Below are 15,512 nucleotides of genomic sequence, written 5' to 3' on the forward strand. Positions count from 1 at the left end.
AAATGGCTAGTCATATGCGCTGGCATCAAAAGAAAAAAAATTAAACGAAACAACATTTATGATCATTTTATGAGTGAGCGATGTGTCCCCATTTTAGACGATGTCAGTCGCACTCGTCAACAATGACACATCATGTCTAGGATCGCAATCCTGAAGGTACGACGGCTAACAATGACACGTCATGTCCAGGATCGCAATCCTGAAGGTACGACGGCTAACAATGCCCTTAGTGTGATATGAATGAGAATCCTGTAATCGATAATGGTGGTCCAGGTTAAGCCCCGATAGTGTGGATAACCCAAGTTTGATCTTCAGCGATTGGAGTAACTGCATTCCCAGGTGCACCATTGAACCCCCACCAACCTCACCACAGTGTGGTCAGTCAAACGACAACAGTGACTGTGGTGAGATAACAAAAAAAAAAAAAAGACAATTTACATTGCCAAGGTAAATGGACAGTTTGTAATAATTTAATCGTTTTCGTGTAGTATCCACACCGCAGTTACTTAACGTTTCAAATTTTAAGGCTCCAGGTCCAAAGAACTGTTCCAAAGACAGCTTGCGATGAGATGCAGCGCTCCGGGATGGAATCACGTAAGAATTGGCAGTTTTATCCAGATTCGACGTGCTGAGGAATCAAACAGTACAAATGCTGGCAGCTGAGCAAGTTAGCAACCCGAGTTAACCTATAACACCCATAATCGGTCGAGCAATCGTAAGAATTAATTTTACAAGAATAGTAATTAGAAAAGCAGCCTCAGTGGCATCATGGTTAGAGAGCATCCATTTGGAGTCTGGGAGGTTCGTGATTCGAACCCTGACCGAGTCATACCAAAGATTTTAAAAATGGTTTGTGCTGCTTCCTTGCTTGATGATCAGCATTTAAAAGGGAAAGAGCACAGACAAACAGCCATAATTCAATAATAATAGTGCAAGCTTAAATGGGCCTAATGACATCCTCCTATGTTGAAGTTCTTTGCCAGGAACACCTATTATTGTTATTATTATTAAAAGCTTGGGGAGTTGCAATTACAGAGGAAGAAAGGTGTGGGACAACAGTAGAATAATAAAGAAATAGATTATGAATAGATCCAAAAAAGAAAATTAGAAGAATTGAAAAGAAAGGAATAGATTAGAAGACTGACCTGTCCAACACCAACTTGGAGTATTCGGATTCCAGTGGCCCGGTGGAGTGATGTCCGCCAGAGCACTGAAAGTATCGGTACATCCATGAATCATCACAGGAAGGGCTGTTTATACAGGAATGCTTACAAGGCTATATCTCAAACACAATATATATATATATATATATATATATATATATATATATATATATATATATATATATTTTAAAATCCAAGCAAAATCTACTTTCAATGACCATAGTAGTGCCTCCTGTGTGAGAGAAATGATGGTTCTGAATTCAGTAGTCACTTTATACTTCGTGGGAAGTTTCATTCCTTTACTGTCATACGGAGTGGATTTTATCTCCCTAACTGCTCAGTTTATTTTGGGATCTGATGAAAAATGAAATTTATTTATATCGAATCTCATGAGAAATCCTGGAATATTTGGGGTGCATTCAAAAAGGGTTCTCCTTTCAAAACGTTTCAGAGCCCAATAACAAAAGATCGCTCTTTCAATGGGATCAAGAAAAACACCCACCACTGAGAAAGCGTATGACGTCAATCAAGCATATGTGTTCCAGATTCTTGATAGAGGGTCGGTGCTGCCCAAAACTGTTTTTGGAGGAAAAATTTTTTTTCCTGGGTAGTTTGCCATTGCTTTCCAAGCAGTCATTTGTCATTAGTTCAGGGTCCCAGAGATAAATTGCCTATTTTTCAAGAGACACACCATGGTCCATCAATAAAGAGTGCTGGAAGACGGGTCCCCGAGCTTGACATCCTTCCGTGGGATGGTGCACACATTGATGCCTCACCCTGCATGCGGAACATCAGGATGAGAGTATATAGCTGTGTCGAGATTCAAACCCAGGCTAGACAGCTAAGAGGTGAGTTTGCACATTCCTCTAATCTATCTTGCCAGCCCTGGAAGCGAGGGTTTGATAAAGGATGAACATCGGTGCTGAGTTTCGCTGGTGCAGAGATATAACTTCATGGATGGGAGAAACACATTTTTGACCTCTCCAGTGTCCTCTCTATCTCCATCGCCACATTCACGTGATGCTCACAATGTAATAGCTACAGCTCTGCAAGGCATCTCCTCTCATAGAGAGAAATTGCTTTATGAAAAAGTTGAAAAAAAAAAAAAGAGATGTTCTTCTATTATCAGATTTCAGATCATCACACTGGGTATGAAAATCATTTGGCTATCGTGGCCAATTATAATGTTATCGATTCTGATAAAGAAATATGTGTGTGCAAAAAGAGTTACCCTGGTGAATGCTCACAACAGGATAATGTCCCCGAAAGGAATGATTTAAGAGTGAATTGCAGTTCTAAACAAACAGTGTTTAAAGATAGACAAACATTTAGTGATGTGGTCAAGATTTTTATTAATTTTATGAACTGCCTTGAGGATTTCAGAGTGGTTCTCCTCCACTGGGCCTCAAAAACAACGGTATCGAATTCAATTTTGCTCCCTGCTTGCATCCGCCTTCGCTTTGTTTGCTTTCCATATTACAAGGACGGGTGGTGGTTAGGTTTGCGATGAGGATTAGTTCAGAAGCCAAAATTGCTACTTGCCGAAAACGGCTTTATATCGTTTTTATTACCTGGACCACCGAAGGTGCACAGATGTTATGTATTCACCCCTGTTTGTCTGTCAGTGAGCATGATATCGCTCAAGGTTGTGGACTGATTCGGACGAAACTTGGTGGACAGGTTGGGTGTGTGACAAGGACGAATTGATTTGATTTGGTGAAGATCCACATACTAGAATTTTTAAATTTTTAAAAGTGATTCTTCATCTTTGAGAGATGGGGCCAAAAACGATATACAGCACGATATCACAAAACGTTATGGACCGATTCAGACGAAACTTGGTGGATGAGTTGGACAGGTGATAAGGATGAATTAATAAGATTTTTGTGAGGATCCAGAACCGGATCTGGATCTGAATACAAGTTTTTTTTTTAAGTGATTCTTCACCATTGAGTTATTTGGAAAAAACTGATACATCGCATGATATCTCAACAATTTGTACACGGATTATGACAAAACTAGGTGGATGAGCTGGTTAGGTGACAAGAACAAGCTGATTCGATTTTGGTTCACGTCTAGATTCAGATTCAGCCTATCAGTGGGATACAAAATATAAAGTGTTCAGCCTGACGGAGGTATGCGCTGTACTCACTGCCGTTCTAGTTTCATAGAGGAATCCTATTCAAGGTCATATAATTTCTACATTCCATCAATAATAAGCCTACATTCAACTTAATGCTTTGAGATTGGTGCAGAAGTGAAATTAAAGGTAAATTGAGATGAGTAGAGGGATAAAGAGCTTTCTAGTAAATTGCTAGCAGATGCTAATGCATTTATTTGCCTGTTGTAGTCTTTTTTTTTAAGGGTTGGCAGGATGGCTTAGATGAGAACACACTCGCCTCGAGGCTGTCGAGCCTGGGTCCGAATCCTGACCCAGCTATAAACTGTCAGCCCAGTGTTTCGCAGGCAGGGTGATTCATCAATGTCGTCCCTTGGGTGTATGTTAAATTTGGCATCCTGTCTGCATGCATTAGTTGGTAGACGTTAAAGATCCCATGGTGTCAAGAGGAGGCGAGTTATTGCCTGTATCCTGATGAAATCATAAATTCCAGCCTTCACTGCCTGCTGGGAAAGCAATGGCAAACAAGTGCTTGGGAACTGTTTTGGCAGCACTGACGTTCTGTCAGGAATATGGTGCATTGAACTGATTGAGTGACCATTGAATGGCGTTAAGGTGCATTTACAATTTACATGTGAAAATAAAATAGTCACACTCGAATGATGGAAAGTTATTTCTCTCTGACCCTCCTCCTCATCATATTTTCCTTTGCTCTCTTCCACTTATCAATTCATCCAACACCCTTTGCTACCCCACTTTCCTGTTACTATTCCTTTTCCCAACTTGTTTTTTTTTCTGAACTCTACTCCCCCTCGCACCGTCCCCCCCTCTCTTTACCTACACTACACCACCGAAGATGGATGGAGGTTATATATTCACTCCTGTTTTGTATGTTCGTTACTTGCGAAATCAAAGATTTGCAAGTATAATCGTTCACCGAGTGTGTTTGTCTGTAAGTTTGTCTGTCAGTCGCCTGGAAGTCACAAAAACCGACATTCAGTCAAAAGGTCAGAGGGAAGGTCATGTCAATCATCAACTTTCATCCGATTCACTTGATATTGATACACAGTGCCGATAGAAAGTCGACACCCCCTTTCAAATTTTTCACCTTTTGTTGCTTTATAGCCTATAATTAAATTTCATTAAATCAGACTTTTTCCACATCATAACCCACAACTTCCAAGTGAAAAACAAATTCTACAAATTTCAGAAAATTAATTTAAAATACAAAATTCGAATATCTTGGTTGGATAAGTGTCCACCCCCCCCCACCCCCCTTATAATAGCACGGAAGGCCAACAAGGAACCTGAAGAAGTAAAGAGAAAAGATGGAGTCATCAGGAGGAACCCTAAATTAGTTGAGGTGTCACCAATCACCTTCAAAATCACACACCAAGTTAATTGGCCTCCACCTTGTGTTAAATAGTCATGATTCTCAATTTCGAAATAAAATCAGCTGTTCCTGTAGGTTTCCTCTGCTGGGTAGTGCATTTCACAGCAAAGACTCAACCATGAGGACCAAGGAGCTTTCAAAAGACCTTCGGGATAAATTTGTGGAAAGGTACAGATCAGGGGATGTGTATAAAAATATTTCAAAGGCCTTGAATTATCCCTTGGAACACAGTGAAGACAATCAATAAGAAGTCGAAGGCGTATGGTACCACAAAAACCCTGCCTAGATCAGGCCATCCCCCCAAACTGGATGACCAAGCAAGAAGGAGATTGATCAGAGAGGGCACCAACAGGCCAATGGCAACTTTGAAAGAGCCACATGCCTTTTTGATAAAAACTGGTCGCTGTGTGCATGGGATAACAATATGCCAAGCACTCCACAAGTCTGGCATGTATGGTAGGGTGGCAACAAGGAAGCTATTAATCAAAAAAGCCCACGTTGAGTCCCGTTTGAGGTATGTTAAAAAACACTCTCGGCATTCCGAAGCCACGTCAAAAAAAGTTTTGTGGTCTGACGAAACCAAGATGGAAACTTTTTTTTCCCGAAATGCAAAACGTTACATTTGGTGTAAACCAAACACAGCACATCACCCAAAGAACAGCAACCCTCCTGTGAACACCATGAAGCATGGTGGTGGCAGTATCATGTCATGGGGATGTTTTTCATCAGGAGGGACTGGAGAAGTTGTCAGGATAGAAGGGGAAAAAAAATCCTTGAGGAAAACCTGCTGTCTTATGAAAGAAAGCTGAAATTGGGACGGAAGTTCACCTGTCAGCATGACAACAACCCGAAGCACACAGCCAAAGCTACACTGTAGTGGCTAAGCAATAAAAAGATCAATGTCCTTGAGTGGCCCAGTTGGAGCCCCGACCTAAATCCAATCGAAAATCTGTGGCATGACTTGAAGATTGCTGTCCATCAACGCTCTCCATGTAACTTGACTGAGCTTGAACAGTTTTGTGCAGAAGAATGGGAAAATATTGCCCAATCAAGGTGTGTAAAGTTGGTTGAGACCTATCCCAACAGACTCAAAGCTGTAATTGCTGTCACAGGTGCTTCCACCAAATATTAACTCAGGGGGATGAACACTTATCCAACCAAGATATTCCAGTTTTGTATTTTTAATTAATGTTCTGAAATTTGTAGAATTTTTCATTTGGAAGTTGTGGGTTACGATGTGTAAATAAAAGGTGGGAAAAGTCGGATTTAATGCAATTTAATTCCAGACTGTAAGGCAACAAAGGTGAAAATTTTGAATGGGGGTGTAGACTTTCTATAGGCACTGTATATCTATATCTACATACATAAAAATGAAAAAGTACAGCCCATGTGGCTGTGAAGCTGTGAGTCACTCAGCTGTGATTATATGCCTATTAATTCCATACTTCTTGCATATGGCAGCTTGGCTGCCAGGTAGCTATCATTTTGTTGGGGTGCAGCTGTGCCACTGATGCTGTGCCCCTCTACCAGTACAATGGTATTCATTTCTCCAACCTCAGAAAGATGACATGCTGAGTCAACCCCACCTGGTGTTAATTCAGCAGCCAACCAGGGCTCAAACGCAAGACCCTAAGATCCCAAGCCAGCCACCCCAGCCCAGCCTTGAAGCCAACATCAAGCTCCGGCTTAATTACAAACTGTTTGAACATCGCATGTAGATTCCACGTACATCTATTATTTAGGAACTCTGGAATGTTCCTTTCATGGTGAAGCAGTGCAACTATATGTCTATTAATTACATAATGTTTGAACGTTAATTTCACACTGACTTCACACACGTATGTCTATCAATTCCGTACTATTGGAATGTACCTTTCGACCCTTTGGACTGCTGAGAACCCTTCGAACATTGAGAACCCTTAAGACCCCAAAAGGCCCTGAAGACCCAAAATACCCCGAGGACCACGAAAACCCAAAAGACCCAGAGGAACCAAAAGACTCAAAAGACCCCAAAAATCCAAAAGTCAGCAAGGACACAAAAGATCCCGAAGACCCAAAGACCCCAAAGTCCCCAAGGACCCAAAAGACCCAGATGACCCAAAAGTTCCCGAGGATCCAAACTACCACGAAGACCCAGAAGACTCAAAAGACCCGGAGGACTCAAAAGGCCTACAAGACTCCTAAAACCTTTCAGACCCTTTTAGACCCATTTTACCTTTAAGATCCTTTCAACACCTTTATATCCCTTCACCGTTTTGACCTGTTATACCCTTTTGATCCCTCCAAGCTTTATATCTTTACACCCTTTAATTCCCATTAAGACCCTTAAATACCCCAAAGACCCATAAGACTCCTAAGACTCCTAAGACCCTTTAAGACCCCTAAGATCCCAAAGACACTATAAGATTATAAAGACCCTTAAGAACATTTAGACCACGAAGGCTCTTTAAGACCCTGAAGAACCTTTCGACCCCAAAGATCCTTAAGATCCATTCGACCCCAAAGGCCTTTCAGGCCCCAAAGACCTTTTAGACCCTGAATACCCTTAGGCCCCAAATACCCTTAAGACTTTAAAAACTCAAAGACCTATCATTGCCTTCAGACCCCTAAAACCCTCAAAACCCCAAAGACACTTTAAAACCTCAAGACCCTCAAGACCCATAAGACCCTTTAGACCCAAAAGATCTCAAAAACCCTTAATACCCTGAAGACCTGTGAGACTCTTTAGACCCTGGAAACCCTTTAGAACCCAAATACCTGTAAGACCCTTGAGACCACATAGACCTCAAAGACTCTTAGGAACCCAACGACCCATAAGAACTCAAAGACACCAAACAACCTTTAGACTCAAAGATACTTCAGACCTCCAAGACCCTCAAGACCACTTTTACCTATAAGACCCTTTTGACACTTTGGACACCTTTAGATCCCTTCAGCCTTTTGACCACTATAACCTTGAGACTTTTACACCCTCAAGACTCTTTTGACCCCTTAGACCTTAACACCATTTAGACCCCTTACATCCTTCAGACAGATTAGACAGCTTGGACCCTTGACTATTTAGGGCTTGAGACCACTTGGACCTTTATAGACCCTTTTTACATACTTCAGAGATGAAACCCTTTTGACACCTCAGATACTAACTACTATTGGAATATATCCTTTCGACCCTTAAACTATCTAGAACCTTTTAAACACACACCATGCGAAGATCTATAGTCCTCTTGCAAAACACAGATTTTTTTTTTTAGAAAGTGATGCGCAAACTCGACCCACCGAGGGAGTGGGTACTTTGCTAGTCCATACATATATATTGTTGCGAATCTGGAAGCCATGAGCACACAACATACGGGTCCTATAGAATAGTTATATCGGTAAGTATGTGTTTTAGTTAGGGTCCCCGTCCCTTGTTTAATGGGTGAATAAATGTACATGCACTGCGAGTTATTTTGATAGTTAGGGTTTTTGCATCACTCACAACTACGGCTCCTACATCTCCAACTACAACAACAACCATGGCTCTGACATCTACAACTACAATAATGATAACCCTCTGCTCCCGACATTCTCCGAGCGCTCGCTGGTATGCGGGCATGTTCGGAATTAGTTCGGGGATGGAATTCCATTCCCAAATATGGACATGAACCGATTTGCTTGGCTGCGCGCCAAGTAAGGGAATGGGTTGTGTCCCACCCAATGGTGAGCGGACTGAATTCCATTCCCAAATATGGTCATGAATCGGTTCGCTTGGACCGCGCCCGAGAGCGAGCCACACCTGAGTGAACCGCGCCCGAGAGCGGGTCACGAGGAGCGAATCGCGCCCAAGATCGATAAAAGGGACATCGAGCGAGAGAATCAAGAGAGCAGAAGAGCAAGGGAATCTGCCAGAGCGTCAGAATCTGGTCGAGCGTGAGGATCTGCTAGAGCTCGGAGGGGAAGACGCATCTCTCGAGGCTGGACGAAAGGCATCTCGTCGCTGGCGTGCTCTGGTTCTCGGCTCGTCTTGTGGCTGGCGTGGTCTGCGTCTGGCTGCCCCGGTTCCTTTTTGGCCGACTGGTGCTCCAGGAATGTGCGGACGGTCGAGCCGTGCGGTGTGGCCAGGTAGCCTGCTATTTTCTCGTCCCTCAGCTCGTCTTTCCTCCAAGCCGAAGGGATAATAAAAACCACTTTGGGTCTGTTGACCATTACAGACCACACCCTTTAGACCATTAGACCCCTTAGACCTTTTAGACCATTTTAGCCACTTTAGAACTTTTAAGACCCTTTAGACCCCATTTGATCCTTTAGACCACTTCGACCCCTTGAGCCTTTAGACCCTTCAGATACTTTAGACCGTTTAGATCCCTTAACTTGAGAGAGGTGTATGCCTGGGTTTTCCCATTCTGTATGGATGGGCATACCTAGGGGTACACCTATCTAGGGTTGAGACCCTTTGAACCTTTTGAAGGTCCTTTATACCCCCTTAGACCTCTTAGACTTTCACACCCTTTCGACCTTTACACCGCTTTGACCCCTAAACCCTTTACACCCATTAAAGACCCTTTTAGACACTTCTAGACCTTTTAAGATCCTTTAGATGTCTGAAGACCTTTACAGCCTTTAGACCACTTTGACCCCTGACCTTTATATCTTTTGACACATTATATCCTTTCTAGATACATTAGACCCTTTAGACCCTAAATACAATTGGAAAATACCCTTGTGATCTTTTGACTCCTTTAGACCTCTTAAGACTCTTTTCGACCTTTTGGAACACCTCGACCCTTTGAACCTTTCCACCTTTAGACCCCTTAGGCCCTTTATGCCTGTAGACCAATGAGACCCGTTTAGACGCACATCACACAAGCATATATAGAGTCTTCTTGCAATACCTTGACTGTACTTTTTTCAGCAAGTACTATAATGCACAATCTTCACTCACCCGGAAACTGGGTACTCTGCAAGGTTGAAAAAAAAATTGCGTATTGATTCACTGAATTGGTTCACAAATCAAAACCTAGAAGCATATTGTTTTGAGGTCAAAAGCTTAAAGGGTCAGAGGTCAAGCTCAGGTGAAATCATAAATTTTCATCCTATTAACTGAAAATCTGAACAGGATTTGCATATTGCATCACATAATTGGTTCACCAAAAATCAGAACGATCGATTTAGCCATTTTTAATTGTGAAGGGTTTCCATATGCCTGGTGTAGGTTTAATGGTTCGGGTGGTGAGCTTGGGATCTAAGTTCAAATCCTACTTGGCTGTTGAATTAATACCAGGTGGGGTTGACTCTGCCTGTTGTCCTTCTGAGGTTGGCAAAATGAGTGCCAGCTTGCTGGTATCCTGTGTTGGAGTGGTGACCTGTCCAGGATTGTACCCAATAGCCCAGGAGACTGCTTAGGCAGCACCAATGCTCCACACAGAGTATGGTCCTGATGGATGGAATGGTTTCCATGACAACAATTTCACCCCATTATCAACTGGGACTTTTTGTGAATTTATTATTACCATACCTCAATAATTTTTCAGGATATCAAATTGAAACTTACACAGCCTATTTATATGTATGTGTAGCAAACATGAGTAAAAACTTGTCAAAATTGGTTAAAGGTTAAATTAAAGGTTAAGATCATCCGAAACATACAAAACCCTGTTAGGCCGTTATTGGAAAAATGTATCCGCCAAATTTGTTATGCATAACAATCAATTATGTAAAACACTTCATAGGTCAAATTTTCAAAATTACCAAATTGCTGTTTCCATGACAACTCTTGTTTATTTGGATTTTGCAAGTATCTTGTGATGCACAACTTCTTTCTTGTTTGTTTGTCTGTCTGTCTGTGAGAAAAATATCTTAAAAAGATGTGGACAAATTTGGCTGAAACTTTGTGGACAGTTTGGGTGTTTGACAAGGGACAAATTGATTAGATTTTGGTGAAGATCTGGATCTGGGTCCGGACATTCGGATTTTTAAGTGATTCGTCACCATTGAGAGATAATGCCAAAAACAATATGAAGCACGACATTTCAAAACCTTGTGCTTGAGTTTTGAAAAACAACAACAAAAAAAACAACAACTTGGTGGACAAGTTGGGTGTGTGACAATAAGCCGATTAGATTTTGGTTGAAGTCTCGATGCAGATACAGCCTATTAATGGGCTAGAAAACCTAAACTATTCAGCCTGGTGGAGGGTATGCGGTCTACCGAGTGCTGTTCTAGTTTGTGTATACATTATGTATATGTCCGCTTCATGCACATACAGTTTTCTATTTTCTCCTAGTGAAAATAACAATTGTCATGAAAAGCCATACTTTTAGATGAGGATGATGTCACATATATCACGTAAGAGTCTTGTGGGAGAATGTGGTTTTCAAGTGGGAGCGTGTTTTGGGGTACATAAAATGTTTTATTGTTGTTTCTAGCAGAACTGATCCTACTGATGATAAATCAGCCGGGCACCAAGCTGGAACCCTTGGAGAATTTTTTTTTAAATCGAAGAATTCAAAATGGCCACCACCGAAATACCTTTCTTCCAATAACTCGGCCTATATTAGACATAGAGACTTGATTTTGATGGCAAAAACCACGTTTTAAATTTATCGCAACTCAATAAAATACATCATTGGGGTCAACAATATAATTAGTACAACTTTCTAACTGTTTTCATGGAAAGAAAAAGTAAATTAATGCTGACAGGTCAGGTCAGGTCAGGTCAGGTCAGGTCAGGTGTGGGAGCAAGCGCCAGAACAGCGCATCGCTGCGTCCACTTTCCGCCGGAACTCCAGGAGCCTCCATCTGGACATCCTCCAGGCAGATTCCTGGCCCATCCCCATCTCCCTGAGATGCCGATCAACCTGCTGCAACCATGAGGCACGTGGTTGGCCCATTGGCCTCCTTCACTCATGAGACGCCATCGCTGAGAGAATCTGGTGAGCAGGATCAGCATCAGGAAAACGAGCCACATGTCCATACAGCTGCAGAAGACGCTCACAGACTATGCAGGTAACAAATCTCATTTGAGTCTCTCTCAGCAACCGCTCGTTGGACACAAAGTCCGACCCGCGATATTCAAGGATTCTCCGAAGAGACCTTGTACCAAAGGAATTGTCTCCGTCTCAGATCCCTGGTCAGAGTCCAAGTCTCACATCCATTGAGCAATACTGGAAGCACCAAGGAGCTGAACTCGGACTTTCGTCCTCCCGCACAGGTACCGGCAGCGCCACACCCCATGATCCAGTGAATCCATGACTCCTAAGGCCTGACCCAGACGTCTATTGACCTCTGACTCACAGCCAGCAGAGACATGAATATCACTGCCATGGTAAGTGAATCTCTCCATGACCTCAACATCTTCACCACAAACAGGCAGACAGGACAGCAGCATCCAAGATGTCATTGAAAGCCTGGATCTTAGTTTTGACCCAGGAAACCTGTAATCCCAGTGGGTCAGACTCCTCATTCAGCACCAAAAGGATATCTAAAGTCTCCGCAAAGATGACTGCATCATCTGCGAAATCAAGGTCAGAGATCTTGACATTCGCAAATGATGCACCACAGATTGATCTGTCCAACATCCTCCCCAGGATCCAGTCCATACAAGTGCTGAAAAGTGTGGGGGCCAGTACACACCCCTGACAAACTCCAGTAACAACTGTAAATATGTGGGAGATGGTATCGCCACTTCTCACAGCACTCTCAGTACCAGAGTATAGTTCAGACATCAGATCGATCAGTTTTGGTGGCACCCCACGAAGACCAAGAATCCTCCAGAGGGCATCCTGATTCACGGAATCAAATGCTTTACAGACATCAACATTAGCTGCAAGTAGCCCCTGCCGAAACTCTCGTCTGCGTTCGGTGAGGAGCCGAAGAGCAAGGATACGGTCAATCGTTGACCTCTTTGGTGTAAAGCCTGACTGCTCTGGATGCTGGTGCTCAAGCAGATGGTGGCGAACCCTATCAAGAATTATCCGAGCAAAGACCTAGCCCGGCATTGAGAGCACCCCCTCGGTAGTTGTTGCAGTCTTGGCAATCAGCCTTCCCTTTCCAGAGAGGGACAACAAGGCCCCTCCTCCAGTCAGTTGGGATGATGCCTGTGTTCCAGGCAGAGCACAGAACTGCATGCAATGACACGAGTGCAGCATTTCCACCAGCCTTGAGAAGTTCAGCATGGATGCCACAGATCCCTGGAGTTTTACCCCATTTCAACCGGTTCACTGCAGCCTGTGTTTCCACAAATCAAGGTGGATCACAGTTGATTCGAGGGTCAGCAATAGGGATTGTAACACCCTTGACACCCAACTCGATCAGCTGGTAGATCAGCCTGGTACAACCGCTGAAAGTAACCAGCCCAGCGGGCCTTCACTTCAGACTCCTCTGTCAAGAGCCGACCACCCTCTGCTCTAACTGCAGTATACGGAGGGATGGGCTTGGATGAACGTAATGCGCAAATTCCGCTGTAAGCAGGATGAGAATCACTTGACCACAGGTGATGCTCTACCCCCTCACAGATTCCTCGCACATAGGCCTCCTTGTCCACCCTCAGTGCACGTACAGTTTTACGCCTCAGCTCCCTGAACAGCTCAGCTCTGCCATTCAGCCTGGCTCTGCGACTCTTGTCAATGGTATCCAGTGTCCCTTGAGACACAAAATTCTTCTTTGCCCAACGGTGAGTTCCAAGACATCCACCGGCATCATCAAGGACGGTGGTGTTGAAGACACTACACAACTCTTCAGGATCTTCCAAAGCAACCAGTCCCACCAAATCTCCACTCAGCCTGTTCGCAAACTTTGCAGTTCTGGATCATCCTCCAGTGACCATGGACCATGCTACTTTATCAATCCTAACTTTGCTATGAAATTTCTCCATCTACCCCCACAACCGTAACAATATTATCTTACTCCTGGGATGCAATTATAGACAAAAACTAATCATAGCATGTTATTTGTACAATAATAACAGTAAATTGTTGTATTATAAAATGAAACAAATTTGTATCACGCATCTTTGTCAATACAAGTTAAGCCATAAAGTCCTGTTTATTATGAAATGTCATTTTATCTACTTTATGATACTAATAGTTATTTCAGAATCAGTTGGAAAAGGAATTACAAGGATGGACATTCTCTGCATGTTTTATACTTTCTTCCAGAAATTGATGTGGTGGTGGTGGAGAATAATGAAATGTAAAATAATTACTATGTTTCTTCTAAGCAATGTAACTTTGTAATATGGTAAAGGGTCTAAATATTGCATGTTTCTGAATATGTAGCCAGTTGAGGAAGGATGCATAATTATCAATGGCTGATGGAGCTGAACAAGCTATTGTATCTGATCACAAAGAGGAGATGCTTTCCCGAAAACAAGCTTATGCTACTGACAGGGAGAAGATTAGCAACAAGTTGTCAACATGCATTGATCCACTCCAAACCAGACAGCCATCCTAGTCTTATCAACATTGTCACTGGCAGAATCTCCCCTGATTCTGTAAATGTGGACAATTCTGTTGAGACAGGAACTAAGCAAATGAAGCATCATGAAGAGAGCTGGCCCAAAAGTTTCCACAAGCCTCCGACACAGCAGGTAGTCACAATGTCAGTCTCATGAAAGCATATCAAGGTTGGCCAAGTCCCAGTGTATGACACATCCCTCATTTACTCAAGGGTATTGTGACTGCAGAAGGTGAGGGATATTGATCTGAAGGATGTGTTTACTTATGAATTGGCTGCAGTTCCACGGTCCATGTTCAAAAACAGTGGAGAGATGTGGATCATCAAAACAAAATCAACACTAAAGAAGAAACTTCAAGTTGACATGTATGATCAAACAGCTGTTCCCCCTGATGGCATCGTATTCGATGGATGTGCCAGGCTGTGGGTGATCCAATGACTTACCAAGGGAAGTGTTGAAGACTTAATAAGAAATCTCGTGAATAATGTGGCCACCCATCTTGCGAAGAGTGACACATACTTAGTATTGATAGATACGATGAAAACAGGATCAAAGCAACAACACACTCTGCCAGGGCTGGGAAAGATGCAAGCAGCCGACATCAGCTGTCCTTGAACACTCCGTTTTCGTCACAGAAGGTCAGTCTCATTGTCACAGAGAACAAGGTTCAGCTGATCAGTCTTATCTGTCAATATCTGAAAGATCGAGCAGATCTGCTCCCACACAATGGAAAGCGGCTTATTCACACCCCTCGACTTTGTCACTGGACCAGAACTAACACCTGTGGAGATATGTGATAGAGATATCAGACAGAGGCCAGATATTTGCACAACACATGAAGAAGCAGATGTTATCATTGTTCAACAGGTTGTGTACCTCGTAGCTGGAGGCATGTGTAGCATTCAAGTAATTTCTGATGATAATGATGTATTTGCCTTGTTATTCCATTTTGATGTTAAACAGCAACTTTCATGTAATTTGTAATGGTTGCTACCAGCCAGATGAGACCAAGCATCGATATCAAAGCCACCGCTGAGAAACATGCTGATATCATTGAGGATCTGCTACCTGTCCATGTCCTCTCTGTGTGTGACACTGTGTCATACATATGGGGGGTTGACAAGGTGAGAGTGATGAAAATCCTAAAATCAGGTAAAAGACAGATGAAGCTAGGTGAAACACAGGAACAGCTGACCGGTGTCATAACAGAGGCCACATAATTTATTGCTGCGTGCTATGGATCACCTGCATTAGATGAGATGAGATGAGATGAGATGAGATGATAGCACTCATGTATGAGTTATGGTCGATGAAGATGTCCAATCGCAAACTCAGTTCAGCTCCCGAGTCGAGGGCTCCACCAACAACAGCAGAGGCCTTCGAGGAGCATGCATGCAGGACGCA

General features: G+C 42.9%; 1 protein-coding gene across 3 annotated transcripts in view; it reads right to left on the minus strand.

Annotated features, from left to right (window-relative positions):
* Positions 1-996: 996 nt before the first annotated feature.
* Positions 997-15,512, minus strand: part of LOC147031483 (uncharacterized) — a 158,433-nt gene continuing 143,917 nt past the window's right edge. For 2 of the 3 annotated variants that reach the window (XM_085863943.1, XM_085863950.1), the window contains exon 9: positions 998-1,210. In XM_085863943.1, coding sequence (XP_085720069.1) covers positions 1,080-1,210 — 131 coding nt within the window. In that variant the 3' untranslated portion in view covers positions 998-1,079. Of the gene's footprint in view, positions 1,211-15,512 lie in introns of all 3 variants that reach the window. The other variant, XM_085863959.1, reaches the window with a different exon arrangement.

This window comes from Eptatretus burgeri, chromosome 2 (genome assembly GCF_056783735.1).
Source record: "Eptatretus burgeri isolate ZD-2024b chromosome 2, Ebu_testis_v1, whole genome shotgun sequence".
Lineage (NCBI taxonomy): Eukaryota > Metazoa > Chordata > Myxini > Myxiniformes > Myxinidae > Eptatretus > Eptatretus burgeri.